The following is a 19680-nucleotide window of genomic DNA, read 5'->3' on the forward strand; positions in this document are numbered from 1 at the left end:
GGAATAATCACCTCCTTATCCCTGCTAGAAAAATTCCTATATATCATTGACAATACACCATGAGCTACTCTCGCAGCCCGTCTGCACTTCTCAGAGAACTTCATATCTGCCTGCACAACCACCCCCAGGTCCCTTTCATTCTCTACCACTGTCAGTGTAGTACCACAGAGTTGATACGTTGCTCTGGGGTTGCTGTTTCTCATATTTAGTACTTTACATTTGTCAATGTTAAACTTCATTTGCCACCTCTCAGCCCATCTGCTTAACCTTTCCAGATCCTGTTGCAGCAGCATAGTGTCAGTAGTGTCCTTGACAACCCTGCCAGCCTTCTTATTGTCTGCAAAGTTGGACATTAAGCTTGATATACCATCATCAATATCATTTATTAATACAGAAAACAATAAAGGACCCAGTACTGAACCCTGAGGGACTCCACTAATAACATTAGTCCACGATGAGCAGTGTCCATTGATTACCACTCTGTCTTCTCTCCCTCAACCACCCCTTTATCCATAGCAGCAATTTGCCTCCAGTGCCACACTGCTCCAATTTGTGCAGCAGTCTTCCATGTGCAACAGTATCAAAAGCCTTTCTAAGATCCAAGTATATAATATCAAAGTTATTCCCTGCATCCAGTTCTTTTGTGACTGCATCATACTATCCAATCAAATTGGTCAGGCAAGACTTCCCCTTAACAAAACCATGCTGTGTCCGAGCTATAACTGAAGTCTTGTCTAGATGATCCTGCATTGCTTCTTTAACCAGTGCCTCCATTAATTTTCCGGGAAAAGAAGTTAAACTCACAGGTCTATAATGACTTGTGTCAGCCTTTGATCCTCCTTTGTGAATTGGGGTCACATTTGCACATCTCCAATCCATGGGTACCCCCTGAGTCCAAGGAAGCTCTCATAATTATGGCTAAGGGTTTGCTTACTTCCTTTGCTGCCTCCTTTAATATAACTGGATAGATCCCATCCACCCCAGGTGCCTTTCTTGTGTTTATCTTCAACAATTTCTCCTCCACTTTACTCTCAATTATTACAAGATTCTCTAGCTTACTGCCAGAGTTGAATACACCTCCGGCATTCCCCTCGCTGAATAACTCCTCATGTGTGAATGTCGATGCAAAATATTCATTTAGTTTGTTAGAAACCTGAGCAGGATCATTAACAGTTGACCCATCGATATCAAGTGGACCAATCTGATTCATCCCCTTCCTTCTAGAGTTTACATAAGTAAAGAACTGTTTGCTGTTTTTCTTCACATCCCTTGCCAAGGATTTCTCGTAATCTGCCTTTGCCTGCCTACCTCCTTTGTAACTTGGTTACAGATCAACTTGTATCTATCATAGTCTTCTGTGTCACGTGTTAATTTGTATGTATCTCATGCATTTTTCTTCTCTGCCATATACCTCATTAGTTCATCTGACATCCATTTAGGCCTAAACCTTGAACAATATTTCTTAGTTGGTATGTAAAGCCTAGTAGCTTCCAAGATAAGTTCTTTGAATGCTTCCCATTTTGAATTTGCTGTTGGTAATAACATCAGTTGATCCCACTGTATAGAATTTAAATACTGCCTCAGTCCATCGTAGTCGCCTTTACGAAAGCACTACCCGTAATGGTAGTTACCTCTTTGAGTAACTCCCACTTCAGAACACTGTGATCACTGCCACCTAGTGGTTCATTTATTTGCAGATTCTTAATGCATGAAGAATCACTACTGATAATCAAATAAAGAGTATTACTCCCTCTAGTTGTCTCCCGAACATACTGATGTAGAAAACAATCATCCAATAAATCCACAAAAGCCTTGCTAGTGTGTGAGTGACCAGCCCCCAAATTCCAGTCAATATCTGGGAAATTAAAATTCCCCATTATAAGACTCTCTGATTTACTGGCCCACTCTATTTCTCTGTACAGTTTCTTATTATACTCATCAGAGTGATTAGGCCTATAGCACACTCCTACTCTCAATTTTGATCTCCCAATGCTTATGTCACACCAAACTGACTTGACACTGCACTGTCCAGCGATGTTGACTGGCTTCACTTCCTTGGATTTTGTTTCTTAACTAATAGCCCCTCCTCCCTTCCTATTCCGTCTATCCTTTCTGTAGACATTGTACTCCCCAAATTCCAGTTCTGCATTCCTTATATCTGTGTGACACCACGTCTCTGAAATCTCAACAATATCTGCCTTTGATGTTTTGAGCAATACCTCAAATTCATCAAATTTATTTACTAAACTCCTAGCATTGGTGTACTTGCAAGTATACATGCACCTGCTCTTCCTCTTAGCCACCCTAACACAACCCATGTGTTTACTTGTATCCCCATGATTCCCAGCAGTCTCTGAAATATCCTGCATCTTATTTTCCAGGCTGCTGCTCATTCCAATAGAAGCAGTGCAAGAATCACTTTCTCCTCTGCCAGTGGCTACTGTTAATCTATTAGTCCTTGTATCCCCCCAATCTAGCAGTTCTCTGACCCACCTAACACTGCCTCGATAGCATCAGCAAACATTCTTGCACCCTTTCTATTTAAGTGTATCCCATCCCTGTAGAAGCAGTGTCTCCTGTTGACAAGTACAGACCAGGCTGAAAAAAATTCTACCCCTTGAGCCCTGCATAATCTTTCCAGGGCCGAATTGATCGACAGGGCTCTTGTCATATACTCCCTCCTATCGTGTGTGGGCAGAATTGCAGACACTTTCAAATTTAATCCTAATTCACGGCTTTTTTTCATCAATGACCTGTACTTGTTAAGTAATTCCGCCGGTCTCCTACTCTTAATATCATTAGTGCCAACATGTACAACAATGTTGTGTAAAGAGTAAAAAAATAGGAACCACAGCAAAGGCCAATAAGAAGAATGATACCCCCCTTTTTGTAAAGGGAAGATAATGCACCATTAGAAATATTAAATAATTTGGATGAGGGCAATTTCGTAATCCCTCACCATTTCACTGATAGGCAAAACAAAGATTTGGAGAATAAAGAAAGTAATTTGGATCAGGAAGTTAGACTTCATTTGGAATATGAGTGAGACCGGACAAATGACCCACCCAACGATGTTACGGGAAAAGCTGAGTTCACAAACGCAGCCCAACACTGCTATTATAACAAATCGTTTTGTTGTATCTGTCCTGACAGCTGCCAAAATGCCTGCCATAGCTGCTCCATACACGCAGATCTCCGTGATGCAGTGAGTGAACAGACGCATACTTCACATCTCAGCAACCTGAATAGCCTTACCAGTGTAATGGAGGAAACATTTATGCAATTTGTTTACCATGTTGCTATGCAGGCTGAAAAGTATATGCACAATTTAGAGGAGAAATTTCCAAAAACTTATAAATGTTTATCTACTCTACTCAGTATAAACCAAGAACTTTGTGCGCAGAACATGGAAATTAGAAAGGAAATGAGCTTGTTGAAAAATGAGATGATAGAACTGAAGAGCAATGTTATGCTATCGGAGAGGTCCGCATTACGATCATTTCTGCGGGTTCCTCAGACCTCAAAACTAGCTAACTAGATGTTGACACTGTATCTCCTCAATTGGGAAAAGATTGTGTTGAACGAATATCCTTCTTGACGACTAGCTCTGGCGTTGAAGCGGAAAACCGACAAAAAGGCACAGCCGTGAACATGCCGCCCATTACAGTCTATGGACATAATAGAGAAACGAGAGATTGCATTGAACACCCCCTCTGAGAGAGCTAAATTTAAATGTGCTCAAGCTGAACCTGCCCAAGGAAAGTAGTAGTAGTAGTAGTGGCACTTGATGCAAGAAAGCAGTGTAGGAGCTTATGCAGCATCAGCCAAAAAAAAAAAAAAAAAAAAAAAATCACACCATACCCTCCAATTGCCTGTCCAGTTCCTCCTTAAATTTATTTAACCTATCAACTTCCACAACGACAGATGGAAGTTTGTTCCAGCAATTAACCACCCGCTGGCTAAAGGCAAATTTCCGCACATCTATTCTACATCTATCCTTTCTTAATTTGAACTTATGTCCCCGTAGGTTCGTATTCTGAACAAGTGGGAGGATCCCATCAGAATTCAGCGTGCTCAACCCATTCAAGGCCTTATAGACCTCAATCAGATCACCGCGCAGGTGCCTAGTCTCCAGCCACTGCAATTTGCAGAACTTAAGCCTCTCTTGGTAAGAGGATCCCTTCATTCCCCTCACCAATCGTGTTGCTCTTCTCTGTACACGCTCAAGCAAATCTACATCCTTCCTAAAATGAGGCATCCAGACCTGTACGCAGTACTCAAGGCGTGGCCTGACCATTGCCTTATACAGAGGGACAATCACCTCCTTTTCCCTGCTAGCAAAATTCCTATATATCATTGACAAAACCCCATGACCTGCCCTAGCAGCCTGTCTACATTGCTCAGAAAACTTCATATCTGACTGCACAATTACTCCCAGGTCTTTTTCATTTTCTACCACCTTAAGTGTAGTACCACACAGTTGGTACGTTTCTCTGGGGTTACTTCTACCCATATGCAGTACTTTGCATTTGTCAAGGTTAAACTTCAGTTGCCACTTCTTAGCCCATCTGCCCAAATTATCTAGATCCTGTTGCAGTAGCACACTGCCATTACTGTCATTAACAACCCTGCCAACCTTCGTGTCATCTGCAAACTTCGACATTAAGCTTGATATACCTTCATCAATATCATTGATAAATATACAAAACAACAGTGGCCCCAACACCGAACCCTGTGGGACTCCACTAATAACATTAGTCCACGAAGAGCAGCACCCATTGATTACCACCCTCTGTCTTCTCCCACTTAACCATCCTTTTATCCATTGTAGCAACTTATCCTTAATACCATTCTGCTCCAATTTGTACAGTAGTCTTCCATGCGCAACAGTGTCAAAAGCTTTCCTGAAATCCAAGTATATGATATCAAAATTATTTTTTGCATCCAGTTCCTTTGTGACCACATCATAATAACCAATCAAATTTGTCAGACAAGACTTTCCCTTAACAAACCCATGCTGTGTCTGAATTATTGCTGCAGTCTTGTCTAGATGATCCTGCAATGCATCTTTAACCAGTGACTCCATTATTTTACCCGGAACAGAAGTTAAACTAACTGGTCTGTAATTATTCGTGTCACCCTTCGAACCTCCTTTGTGAATTGGGGATACATTTGCACATCTCCAGTCCGTGGGAACCTCCCTTGAATCCAAGGATGCTCTCATAATTATGGCTAAGGGTTTGCTTAGTTGCTTTGCCGCCTCCTTTAATATAACTGGATAGATCCCATCCGCCCCAGGTGCCTTTCTTATGTTTAACTTCAACAATTTCTCCTCCACTTTGCTCTCAGTTATTACAAAATCATTAAGCACACTGCTACAATTTGATAACCTTCTTCCATTTTCAAACTGTAATGATTCCTCACGTGTGAATGTAGATGCAAAATACTCATTCAGTTTGTTTGCTATCTGAGCAGGATCATCAACAGTCGAACCATCGATGTCAAGTGGACCAATCATATTCAGCCCCTTCCTTTTAGAGTTTATATAAGTAAAGAAATCCTTGCTGTTTTTCTTAGCATCTTTTGCCAAAGATTTCTCGTAATCCGCCTTTGCCTGCCGAACCTCCTTTGTGACCTGATTACAGACTAGCTTATATCTGCTACAGGCTTCTGCGTCGCCTGATAATTTATATGCATCCCATGCATTTTTCTTCTCTGTCACGAGTCCCATTAGTTCATTTGATAACCATTTAGGCCTAAACCTTGAACAATATTTCTTCATCGGTGTGAAAAGTCTAGTAGCTTCCACGATTAATTCCTTGAATGCTTCCCACTTAGAATTTACTGTTTGTAACATCGTCAGTTGATCCCACTGTACAGAATTTAAAAACTGTCTGAGACCACTGTACTCCCCTTTACGGAAGCAAAAACCCTTTCCTTTATCCCTGACGGTAGTTACCTCTTTGAGTAAATCCCACTTCAGCACACTGTGATCACTGCCACCTAGTGGTTCCTTTATCTGCAAATTCTTAATACACGAATGATCACTGCTGATAACCAGATCAAGAGTATTACTTTCTCTGGTTGCCTCTCGAACATGCTGCTGTAGAAAACAATCATCCAATAAATCCACAAAAGTCTGACTAGTGTGTGAGTGACCAACCCACAAGTTCCAGTCAATATCTGGGAAGTTAAAATCCCCCATTATAAGACATTCTGATTTACTGGCCCACTCTATTTCTCCGTACAATTGTTCATTGTACTCATTCGAGTCATTAGGCCTATAACACACTCCTACTCTTATTTTTGCTTTTGCAGTGCTTATGTCACACCAAACTGACTCAACAGTGCACTGTCCATCTATATCAACTGGATGCACTTCTTTTGATTTTATGTTTTTCTTAATTAACAGCATAACACCTCCTCCCTTTCTGTCCTGTCTATCCTTTCTGTACACATTGTACTCCCCAAATTCCAGTTCTGCATTCCTTATATCTTTGTGACACCACGTCTCTGGTATCCCAACAATATCCGCCTTTGATGTCTTGACCAACACTTCAAATTCATCAAATTTATTTACTATACTTCTAGCATTGGTATACATGCAAGCATACATGCTCCTATGCCTATTCCTTATTACCCTAACACATCCCATATACCCAACTATTCCAGGATGACTGCCATCCGTCCCTGAAACCCCCAACACCCCTCGCTCCAGGTCGCTTCTTATTCTAATAGAAGTTGTGCAAGAATCACCTTCACCTCTGCCTGCGGTTAATGTTAAACTATTAGTCTTTGTATCCCCCCAAGCTAGCAGTTTTCCGACCCACCTAACACTGCCTCGATAGCATCAGCAAATATTCTTGCACCCTTTCTATTTAAGTGTATCCCATCCCTGTAGAAGCAATCTCTCCTGTTAACAAGTACAGTCCAGGCTGAAAAAAATTCTACCCCTTGAGCCTTGCACAATCTTTCCAGGGCCGAATTGATCGACAAGGCTCTCATCATATACTCCCTCCTATCGTGTCTGGGCAGAATTGCAGACACTTAAATTCAACCCTAATTCTCGGCTTTTTTTCAACAGTGACCTGTACTTGTTGAGTAATTCTGCCGGTCTCCTACTCTTAATATCATTAGTGCCAACGTGTACAACTATATCACCTTTTGTGCCCTTGAAAGATGATATCCGCTCTACAACGTCATCAACCTTTGCCCCTGGCAGACATACCCTGGTCCTGTTCCACCTATCCTTTTTACATAGCATGTTCCCCGTTTCCCTGACAATAGAGTCACCAACAACTAATAGTTCCTGTGGGACCAGCGCATTCTGCCTTGGGGGTTGCCGCTGTGTTGCGTGATGACCAAGTGCAAGCTCTGGCATTGATGTGGGCAGCTGAGAGCTTGATGGGCCCCTCAATTTATTTCCTTCGAGGGCATCCTCCCTGTTCTTCAAACTCTTCATACTCTTCAAACACGCGCACACACAAAGACATCCCCCATGGCAATATCATGTTCCGTTCCAGAGAGTTCGGCAAACATTTCACAAGTTGCACATTTTTTTAGGCTGTGACGCGTTGGAGAATCCCCCCCTCAGTTCTCCCCCGAGTCACAACACTCCTGCCACTTTGTGCCCGTTGCTTTGCTGCTCTAGTTCGGGGCATGGTAGTTTAAATTAATAAAATCAATAAATTAAATGTCAGTAGTATTTGAATAGAAACTATGAAATAGAAACAGTGAAGCGTATTACTATATAATTATGCGTTAGAGCTACCGCAATTAAAAAATTTGAATTCCCTACAAAAACTTTGAATTCCCTATATACAAAAACAATGGCTACAAAAATCGAACAAAAATAACGGTTTTACCTATCGTAAGTAAAATCCACAAAAACTCTTTATCTAAATTAAAATAAAAAATAACCAGCGTAACTATAACTATATGACTACGTATTAAGTACAATATAAAACAACAATCATGTAAATAAAAGGCAAACACTTATCGTTTTTGCGGAGCCTGTAACTGTCAGCTGTAACTTTTAAGTAGCTTTTAAGAAACTTTTAACTTTTAACTTTTAAGTAACTAGTAACTTTTAAGAAACTGTGTTCATGTGCCACCCGACCAAGTAAGCCCTGATCAGTATAGAAACCAAAATTCCACATCATACGCCCTTGAACTGCACCCAGGAATTCACTCATCATTTACCCCTAAACAATCCCGGACCCCTACCAGGCCTGCCACCAACTTGGTGCCAAACCGGAAAATGTCCAGACTACCAAGTGCAAGACAGTCAAAACAGTTCGATTGGGAAGAAAAATACTTGGAGGGGCACCACACTATTTTCAAAGTTTCGGCCTTTCAAACTGGTTGGATCATCATCCTGACTTTCCCCCAGCAGTTTGTTTGTATTGCGTTTGGCTCCAGACAGAGGCAAAACTCATCACTGATGTACTGTTTGAGGAACTCCAGTTGAATTTAAAGATTCAGAGACTGAACACCCGTAGCACATCTTATGCATCTTTTCGCATCTATTATGACAGAAGCCAGTTTGAAAGGATTGGAATGTGTACCAAATGCCCCCTCGGCACCATCATCAGCCCATTTTATGAAACACGAAAGAAGCAGAAAAGAAGCAATACCCTCAAATACCCCTGAGAGGTGTCCAGAACAGTCCAGACTCTGACTAGACGATGTATCTCTATTCCCAACTAACAACCAAACTGCTCTACATGGGGATGGCTGTAGCAAAAAGGTAATTCCATATTTTGCCCTTAACATACCTATGGAAAGGGGGCTCTCAACAGTGATTGAAAATAATAAGATTGAAAACTACTCAAAATCTCTGTCATCTCTATCTCCGAATTTTACGATCCCTGTCATGGTTTCAACATATCGAAAACCAGCGACACATCCAGACAGGTCAGACAGTGTACATCCCTCATCAAGGTCAAGAGCACAGCTTCATTCCAACTCCTATTTCAAAATGTGCGATCTATGAGGAAAAAATTGAATGAAGTTGAGGAGCTCTTGCTTTCCAGTTCAATGGACGTGGTTTGCTTCGCAGAAACATGGCTTGATCCCAGTGAAGAAACACTTTCTCCTGCCTGCAAGATATCAGATGGTGTGCATGTCTAGAGAAAACTGCAGGGGAGGAGGAATTGCAAGTTTGTTCAATGAGCAGGTATTTTCTATCCTCCACTCAGTATCGAGGCAGTTCTAGTCACACTAAAATCTAAAAACAACGACAGCCAGAACATTTCTCTCGATATTGTTGCAGTGTATATCCTACCAGTTCCAGACGCACAAGTAGTTAATGAACTCCTCAATTGGCTGCTTAACCATCTCCATTTGTCACTGAAACATGTCACTTGTGGCGATTTCAATCTCCCAGCCTCAAGAGAAGACTGAGTCCATCTAAACATATTAGGTCTTAAACTGGTGAGCAACACTGCCCACGGGGGGTGAAAGCACATTGTGCTTTCACCCCTCGTGTTCGCGTCAGCAAACTGTGTAGCTAATCAAAACCCGACAAGCAACATACAGTCTGATCATAACCCCATCACTTCTGGCAGGAGGAAAATCACAACCAAAACAATTACAGTGCCCAAATACCTCAATCTTGAAAGGTGTATTTATGCGGCACAAGCAATCCCATGGGCTGTCCTTGAAGAATGTGACCCTGAACTCGGAATTGACCTAATGACAAGATGGATATCCACTATCTCTCTCTATGCTTCAACGAAGAAGCTAACCATTACAGAGGGCCTGGTGGAGTCCAAAAGTCTCCAAAAGCTTCCATATTTACGTCAAACAGAACGTGCACAAGCGGTGGAAAAGCCCCAGCTCCCCCTTGGACTGAACGGCCTTCTCCCAAGCTAGGCCGCTTTTTATTAGGAACAAGAGGGAGGCAATAAAACTTCACCTAGAGGCTACCATAAATAAGGGGAAACCCTTCCACAGCAAATCAGAGGACGGCATCGACTCACTCAATCTGAGCAGTTGGCTTGACCATATAACTAGGTTCGTGGCTCAGCTAGAATCCACTACACCAATGGAATTCCCAATCAATCTGATTTCAACAGCCCTTAAATTCAGTTCAGCTCACCAAATATCAGCTGATTGAAGCAATAAATAGTTTAGCACCTACGGCTGCATCCATCTCCGGTGAGATTCCTCAGTTTATGCTGAAATGCCCGAGTACATTTATTGTTGATCCCATTCTGTCGTTATTCAACAAAATCTTTCATCACCACCACCACTACCAAGATCCTTGAGGCATTTGAGCATGGTTTGGAAATCACCATTACTTATATTGATGGCCAGGCTACTACGTGAGTATTACCTCATTGGTGGAGATGTGTTCTGGTTTATTCAGACAATGCTTGAGAACGGGACTATTATTGTTCGTGATGCCAATCGGCATTACAGCTGGAGTCCCACAAAGTGGGGTCCTCTCTGGTATCTTGTTCTCAGCCGTTCTTCTGCCTTTCATGACTGGCCGAACTGATATTATTGCTGATGATATAAAGTTGTTCACTGCTATCAACCCTGGAGACACTGCTGACTACACAAATGGCTTAATCGTACAGAAAATCCAGAACCTCAAGGTGTTCCTCTCTGGTTTCGGCCTTCACATCAATCCTGAGAAGTCGAAACAGTTGACTTTCTCACTCAAAAGGAACCCAACAATGGTGCAACCCAATATAATAGGATCTGCGATTTCTGCTGTTCAGCAACATACCGATCTGGGCGTTATTTTTGACCAGAATCTCTCCTTTCTACCACACATAGACCACCTGCAAATAAAAGTTCTGTCGACTGCGGTGCATGCTTAACCAACAACTTATGCATGTCCATGACCAGGCCATTGGGTGCAGATATATTAAGACATGTATCTATCCGGTCATACTTTATGGTGCAGAAGTCTGGACCTCAACTGCTGCAACGCATCTAAGACGGAATTTTGCAGGCGAATTTCGGCTATTGAAGTGGGCCATATGGAAATTTCGACTTCTCCCTGCACCAAGGACCACTCAGATGGTGGTAGCTCTAAACATCAGATGTCTTCCTGCCATTATCCATGAGAGAAGACTCTTCTTTGCTGTAAAAATGATGGTTGGCATTATTTTGGAACCAGACTTCTGGGCTAACTGTGGATGGAGAATCTCAGTACCAAGCCTTCGGGCCAATCCAGTCCTTCAGGCTACCCCAAACCGGTTAAAGTTATCCAATCGGTTCTTACCCGTGCAAATGCTGCAGTTCATACACTCCTTGGATGGCAACCTCTACAAGTTTGCATTGGATAAAAAATATAGGCAGAACTTACTCCATCGACTTCCTTCTCAGGATCACGTCACAGGACATTAGAACCTGGTTCCGAGGACCTGTCCATCACTCTCATGGAACCCAGACTACATTGTTCCAACTTTCTGCTCCTGCTCAGATTACTCCACCACTGTAAAAGGACTGCTCCCTGTAGAATATTTTAACTTGATAACATTCTGTTGTGTATATATTTTCATATGTAAATATGCACTTTGTTTTCTCCACTGTTTAATCGTACACTTTTATAATTAGTAATAATATTGTTTTTTTTCTCCTCTCTTATCCTTGATTGTATTAGCCTTTACTGTAAACCCCTGGCTTGTAGCTGTGAAGGGTATTGTGTACGGCGTGCGTCATTTGTATGCAATAAAAAGTTCTTCTATTAGTCCATGTATCCCCCCAAGCTAGCAGTTTTCTGACTCTCCTAACTCTGCCTTGATAGCATCAGCAAATATTCTTGCACCCTTTCTATTTAAGTGTATCCCGTCCCAGTAGAAGCAGTCTCTCTGTTAACAAGCACAGACCGGGCTGAGAAAAATTCTACCCCTTGAGCCTTGCACAATCTCTCCAGGGCCGAATTGATCGACAAGGCTCTCATCATATACTTCCACCTATCGTGTCTGGGCAGAATTGCAGACACTTTCAAATTCAACCCTGACTCAAGGCTGTTTTTCAACATTGACCTGTACTTGTTAAGTAATTCCGCCGGTCTCCTACTCTTAATATCATTAGTGCCAATGTGTACAACAATATCACCTTCTGTGCCCTTAAAAGATATCTGCTCTACAATGTTGTCAACCTTTTCCCCTGGCAGTCATACTCTGATCCTGTTCCATCTATCCTTTTTGCACAATATGTTCCCCGTTTCCCTGACAATAGTCACTTACAACAACTAGTTTTTTTGGGACTAGCGCATTCTGCCTTGGGATTGCCGCTCTGTTGTGTGATGTTCAAGTGCAAGCTCTGGCATTGATGGGCCCTTCAATTTAAATCCTTTGAGGACATCCACCCTGTCCTTCAAGCTCTCATAAGCCCATAACAGTGCTGAGTTGGCACCTGATTTTCTCACACTCCTTACATCGCGTGCACACAAAGACATTCCACTTGGCAATATCATGTCCCATTCCTGATTGCCCCACAAAGATCAAACAAGCAGTGCATTTCAAAAGCTGATTCAGAGGACAACCACCCCCTCCTCAGTTCTCCCCTGCGACTTTGCTTGCAGGGCGCCTCCGTAGCTGGGTGGGCAAGAGCAGCAGTGTGTAGCACATGCTTCTTGATTAGACCGGGGTTCGAGCCTGTGACCACCAAATACGGAGGATGTGGAAAGGTCAGGGAATGACCACTGCATATCCTGCAAGCATAAGTCGCAGCTGCTGCCCAGATTAACACAAGGAAACTATGCCTTTGCAGAGTTCAGTGTTGCTGTACTTCCCTCAGGTGAGTATTGGTTCTTCTGGTTAGTTTAATTTTATCATTCCTTGAATTGTCTAAATTTGCAAACTTCAAGAGCTGTGAAACAGGAAATTGTTGCCAGTGGGAGCAAGGTATGTGTATATGGTAAGAGGATCAAAATTTATCATTCTTAACAGATTTTTTAGGGTACTACTAAGTGGCAGGATGAGATTTAATCAAATTTTGGAACTTTCTTTTTGTTTGGATGCCTTCCTTAAGTGAATCCCATTCAATTTCTATTCACATGTTTATAAATATTGGATACACATAGTATCAGTAATTGTGCAGTCATACATGAATTTCTCTGAGAAGTGCAGATGAGTTTCTAGGATAGCTCATGGGTTTTTTTGTCACTGATATACAGAAATTCTGCCAGCAAAAAGGTAAGGAAGTAATTATTCTGCTATATAAAGCAATGGCAAGGCCACATCTTGAGTACTGCATACAAGTCTGGAAGACTCATTTTTCAAAATGTATGGGTTTGTTGGAATGGGTACAGAGAAGAGCAATGGGATCATTGGAGGAGATGAAAAGGAAAGGGCATTCTTACCAAGAAAGACTTCAGTTCTGCAGATTGTTGGGCATGGACACTAGGCACCTCCAAGGAGATCTGATTGAGGTGTTTAAGGCTTTGAATGGGTTGAATAAGCTAAATGTTGATAGCATCCTTAATCTTGATTGGACAACACACATGAAGGGGCACAGATTTAAATTGAGGAAAGGTGATTGCGGAATAGATGTGTGGAAATTTGCTTTCAGCCAGCAGGTAGTTGATTGTTGGAACAAACTTCCATCTGGTATTGTGAATTTTGAATGAAAATATGTAGTATTGTGGTAGTAACTGTTATTGCCACTTAGCAACATTTTAAACATTAATCATATAAGTTCACAGAAGTAAAAAATGTATCGTATTCGTATATTTTTCCATGTTTAAAAGAAAAAGGAACAAATTAAATTAGCCCAGTTCATATTTTATTCCTACGAACAATACTTTTGTGCTTTGATGCCTTCCGAATTGCTTGCATTAATGGTAGGGGTGCACATTGCATCCACAATTGTAATACATCTTGGAAATATGCATACAACTGTGGGATCTCTATCTGGAAAATAGCTCTACTAAAACAAAGAGAAAACATTAAAGGTAATATCTGTTTTATAATTTTTTTCTCGGTCTCGTAAAAATCAAAGGTTGTTCCTTCTGAATTACTGCTTTCCGAATGCACTTTAATTTTATCAAATGGATATATTTATTCTGAGGTTGATTAAGATCTGTGAGTCAGGAGTAGATGGAGAAGCAGCTTTCAGGTAGAAGCGTTCTTGGCTTCAACTAACTGTAATGAATGAAGGCAAATAAAAATGTTACAAAGAGGTTCACTTGAAAGAATTTTTAGGTGTTCAGTTATGTAAATATAATGGTGGACAAAAAAACTGCATCACTTGTGAATTTTGCAAATAATGTTTTGCGCTGCATTGTGGGTTGCAGAAATGTTCGAAATACATTTGTTAGATGGGATATACATATATCTCTGTGAATGAAATCCAATAAAAAGACTCGCCTGATATACCTAATTGCCATAAATATCTTCCCAAAGGGTAAAATGCGTAATTAATGGAAATGTGAGAAATCACACAAATAGCAATCATGACAACCAAACATACATTTTATTGCATTTACGTGTACAAGTTGAAATGACAAGTTAACGTAATAGTATTATGTACTATAAATCAGCAAAATAAGCCCTCAATATTTTGTTGTTCCTCCTCGAGCTGCAATTACAGCCTTGCAACGATCTGGCTTAGAGTTAATCAACTTCTGGATATATGGTTGCCCAATTTTGTGGTACCACACCCTCACAATACTTTCCTGCAGCTGAATCTTACTTGTTGGCTTCTTCTGAGCAATTTTAGACAACATTATGTACCAGCAATTTTCAGTAGGGTTCAAATCTGGACTGTTGCTGGGCCAGTCCAACACTGTAATGCCAACATTCGAGGTATAACTGCACCTTAAGGGAGAAAAATGAGGGAAAACATTGGTGTAAGAATGTTTTAAGCCTTGCGAGACAAGAAGACAAACTCATCATTAAATCTAAATAGCATAAAACTTACCAATTTTGCTGTGTGGCAAGGTGCTGAGTCCTGTTGAAAAATGCAGTTTAGGACGTCTGTATGGTGATCCCTAATAACGCGTTTCAGGCACTCCTACAAGATAGCAGTGTAGGTTTCTGCATTTACCGTTCTGTTAATAAACTTAATTCGCCCCACCTCTTTGCTTGTTGTGCATCCCCAGACCATTTGACCAGCGGGGAACTTTACAGTTAATGTTATGCAGTCAGGATGGTATGTCTCCAATTTTCGTCTTCTGACATATCGCTTCCATCCAAGCCATGCAGGTTGAATTTCGATTCATCAGAAAAGATGGCGGTGTCCATTGCTCTTTTGTCCATGAAGCATGCATTTTAGCCCACACAAGTCGTTTCTTCCTCATTTGTTGGATCAACAAAGGCCTCTTCTTGGGCCCGATAGGCATGCAGACCACATTCTGAAAGCCATATTTGGATACTTCGTGCACTTGTTTCAACACCAAAGGCCATCTCGAAGTCCAGTTTTAGATCAGGAGCACTACCATGGTGATTACGAAGGCATAGCCGTTTCAAATATTGATCTTGGGAAGATGTAGTCACTCTCTTACAGCCTGATCCAAGTCTTCTCTTCACATCACCAGTTTCACACTTTAATTTCAGCACCTGGGATACTGCTGACTGGTGGCAGCCTATTTTATCAGTGTTGGCACGCACACTGCCCTTCCTGGAACAGGGCAACAGCTACACTTTTTTTTCTTGGTGTCAACTGAACATATGGAGCCATGCTTAACCTCCACAAAACAGGATACTAATGAGTGTGTATACCCTTCCAATGCTGTATTTATAGAAACGGCTGATGCAATAGAAGTGTTATGTAATGCAGTACCTTTGCTTTGGAACCAAAAAAGTGACTGTAATCAAACAATATCTTATACATTTCACTACAAATGTTACTTTTTTAAGGTGATGCAGTTTTTTTGTCTGCCACTGTATATTGATATGATTGGCTTGCTGTTCTGTCAGAACACATTTATACATGCTAAACTTCAAACTTATATATTGGCATAATAAACTAACAAGATATGATTTCATTTTCAGATTTTGAAGGACATTACTCTTCGCTATAAACTTTTAAATGGTTTTCAAGTTCATTATTTGCTAGGTTGGGATTGTCACGGATTGCCAATTGAACTGAAGGCTTTAGGGCAGGATGAACATAGATATCAGACACTCTCAGCACTTGAGATTCGAAAAAGAGGTGAATAAACGCACACACACATATGTATGTATATATATATATATATAAATAGATTAATTTTATTTGTGTATTGGTTACAGTATGAAATTTCACTGTAGCTAAGAAAATCCAAATCTATATAATCCTTTTAAGAAATAGTTATAAAATGTGAATTTTTGATAAAAATATGTGAAATGTTTCTTTATGTATTTCAAATATTACAACCAAAGTGAGCAATATGAAGAAATTTCACAGTATTTGCAGACTGTTTGTGTGCATATAATAGAAGGAAAGTTAGATCAGTAGACTTTTTGAAATTAGTCAAATGTATAATAAAGGAGAAAGGCTCTTTTTCTGTAATGTAATAGATCATGGATATCTCATACATACACTCACCATTTTTAAGTTGCCTTGGTATTCCTTTACTTCAAATAAACAAAGTATTAGAAAAAACGTTTTCTTTTGTAATTGCTTGGTGCATTATTAGTATAATACTAGAAAAGAAAAGAAAGAACTTTTTTTTTTCTGTAGTGAGTGAAGTATGATGTTTATGTGATATCATGTTTTTAGATAGTGCACTTGCCATACTCACAGTTTGCATCAGTATTACATTGAATGGTTCATTGATAATCATCAACAGACTCTCCAGTCATATCATAGTGTGAGCTTGATTAGCATCGACCAAACTCTTAAGTATGATATGACTGCTACTTTGTGAAGCTCCAACAGTTTCCCCAGTAGGCCCTAAGTATAAAATTGCCACAAATCGTGTTATCATGGCTGAGTTTAATGTTGGTGTCTTTTTTTTTTTTTTTTTTTTTTTTTTGAGAAACAAAAAAAAAAAATCCATCTATCAGGAGATATATATGTAAACACTTTCATTTTTATGCAGTTCTTTTGTTTGCATTTCATGTTCCCAGCATGGGTAAGACTAGCTGCAATGTAGACTTCTCTGTTTGTTAATTAATTTAATTATTTTAATTGTTAATCACTGATGAAGGCATACAGAGTCACACTGAAATATATGATTTTATCTCTAATTGTTTTATTTAAATAATTTTTAAAATTGTTTCATTTTATCTTTAACTGGCCAGTTAAAACAGTTAGATTTACTGTCCATTGTTTTCTACACTATCTACACCTTCCCTCTCTTCCATGCGATTCCTTATTTTCATTTATTTCACATGATTGGTCCTTATGTTTTTTGTTATATAATCTGATAACTATTATTCTCTATTCACTTTTCTCTCTCTTCTCTCCCCCATGCGATTCCTTGTTTTCATGTATGCTACCTGATTGATCCTTATCTTTTGGTTAATAATGTTGTTTTACCTGCTTTCACCTATGTTTCAATGAGACATCCATTTACAGCATTCACAATATGACCAAAGGTACTTGGGCACACACAGGTAATTGTAAAAGGGGCTTTTTATTCAGTAATCTAATATATAGTAGAAACACCTTTAGCCTGTGGGAGCTTCACCCCTCCAGAGCATAGTTTCTGCTAATTTCTGGTAGGCATTAGCCATAATTTGCCTCCATTCCTCCTACAAAGCAGCTGCCAGAGTTTGTAAGAAAGAGGGCTGTATTGGCACACAGCCTAATGTGGTACTCTGGTTTGTCTTTCATATGTTCAGAAGAGCTAAGGTCTGGGCTTAGAATCTACAAGCCAACTTTTTGTCCACAAACTAGTCTTATATGACCCTTGTTGTATGATGTGAAGCATTGCCATTCTGATACTAACAGAGTCCATTTACATAGTACTGCCATAGTGTAGGTATCACAATTGTCCAAAACATACAGGTAGGTCATGAATTGTCTATTGGTTGTAGTGTCCTACCCCCAGTGGACCAAGTCCAAGCCAGCTCAAACAGCCCCTATAACATCTGCTCCAACAGGAAGTACTCTCTGTGCAGTCTACAGCCAAACATGACCATTGGGACAAAACATTGTTTAATAAGATTTGTCACTAATATGTAGGTTAGTGCAAATGCATCATTTTAGCATAGCTATCTACCAAAATAGTTTAATTAATTAAATTGGCATCGTTTTGATTATATCTCATATTGTGACTGCCCTCACAACAAGTTGCCATGGTGTTGTACTACCTCGAATAAATAACACTTCACAAGTGCAGAAGACTATTGTTATTTATTCTCAGCAGATACCACCCAGATGGCACCATTTCAAAGCTTGTTGGCTTCTCTTTGGTGGGAAGGCAGGTACCCTGGTGTTGCAATAGTGACAACCCAGTTATGAAGTATAACTTCACAATATGAGAGATGCCTGATAGTGCGCAGCGATATAGACTATAAAGTATTTAAGGGCAAAGGCCTCATGCTATGAGGTGGAATGACTAATATGTAGGTTAGTGAAAATGCATCATTTTAACATAGCTATCTACCATAATAGTTAAATTAATTAATCAATTAAAATCATTGGCATCATTTTGGTTTTTAATTAATTAATTTAACTATTTTGGTAGATAGTTATGTTAAAATGATGCATTTGCACTAACCTACATATTAGTCATTCTACCTCGTAGCATGAGGCCTTTGCCCTTGAATACTTTATAGTCTAAGATTTGTCACTTCATAGCACATTCTGCCACTGTCCTGTAGTCCATGAATGTTGGGAGCAAGACCACTCAAAATGGCGTTTGGCATTAGTGACCATGCTATTGGGCCTATATAACATCCTACAGATGGTTGACATATTGATGGGTGCTCCTTTGTCTTCTTGGATCTTGTGCTGTGATGTATTTCACAAATGATGAGTATGGCGATGAACTACCCTCTTTATGAATTGTTGAACAGGTTTTGTGAGGCTGTCCGGGCCTTTTGTCTTTGATGTATCACCTACAGTCTCATCTTTGAATAACATTCACCGCAATAGATTTTGGAAGGTTCTAAACTGTTATAGTTGTGCATGCAGAAAGGTTACTGATGTGATATCCAGCCAGCATTCCACATCAAAAACCTGATCCGTAACCACACCTAATCCAGTCCACAACTATTACTTCATTCTAACATACCACTGCTGTTCCTTGAAGCAGTATATTAGAATCAAGTATGCAATGATAGTATGTTAAAAGCATTCTTTTCCAGTTACCTATGTAAGCTTGTGTGTCCAAATACTTTTGGTCATATTGTATGAGCTGATATACTCATGTGAGAGCCTTTTGGCATAGTACATAATATTCATATAGGGGTATTTGTATACTTTTTTATATAATATAAATTGTAATAAATTTAATTTAGCTGTATCTGTGTTGTGAATTTCTATATACAGATTATGTAATAATAACCTTAGCTCTGGTAAGGTAAATTTACAGAAGGAGAATTTTAAAAAAATATGCAAATCTAATTTACAGATTAAATCTGGGCTTTTAGTGAATTTAGAAAATGATATTTAGATCGCATTCATTAAAGAGAAAGTGGAATTATATGATTTTTTTAAACCAATGTTTATTAAACTGTTTATTAATTTTTATGATGGGTTCAGTTCTTTGGATCAAATCTTTCAAAACAAGAGAATTCTGATATAATCGTAGCAATCAAAACTTGCAATCATTCATACAGT

At 39.9% G+C, this 19680-nt stretch overlaps 1 protein-coding gene across 1 annotated transcript in view; it reads left to right on the forward strand.

Moving 5' to 3' along the window:
• Positions 1-19680, forward strand: part of IleRS-m (Isoleucyl-tRNA synthetase, mitochondrial) — a 403472-nt gene that overhangs the window by 10366 nt on the left and 373426 nt on the right. Inside the window, exon 3 of the mRNA XM_090378489.1 lies at positions 15960-16119. Coding sequence (XP_090234615.1) covers positions 15960-16119 — 160 coding nt within the window. The remainder of the gene's footprint in view (positions 1-15959; positions 16120-19680) is intronic.

Source organism: Mastigoproctus giganteus, chromosome 7 (assembly GCF_048544385.1).
Source record: "Mastigoproctus giganteus isolate SK-2022 chromosome 7, ASM4854438v1, whole genome shotgun sequence".
Classification (NCBI taxonomy): domain Eukaryota; kingdom Metazoa; phylum Arthropoda; class Arachnida; order Uropygi; family Thelyphonidae; genus Mastigoproctus; species Mastigoproctus giganteus.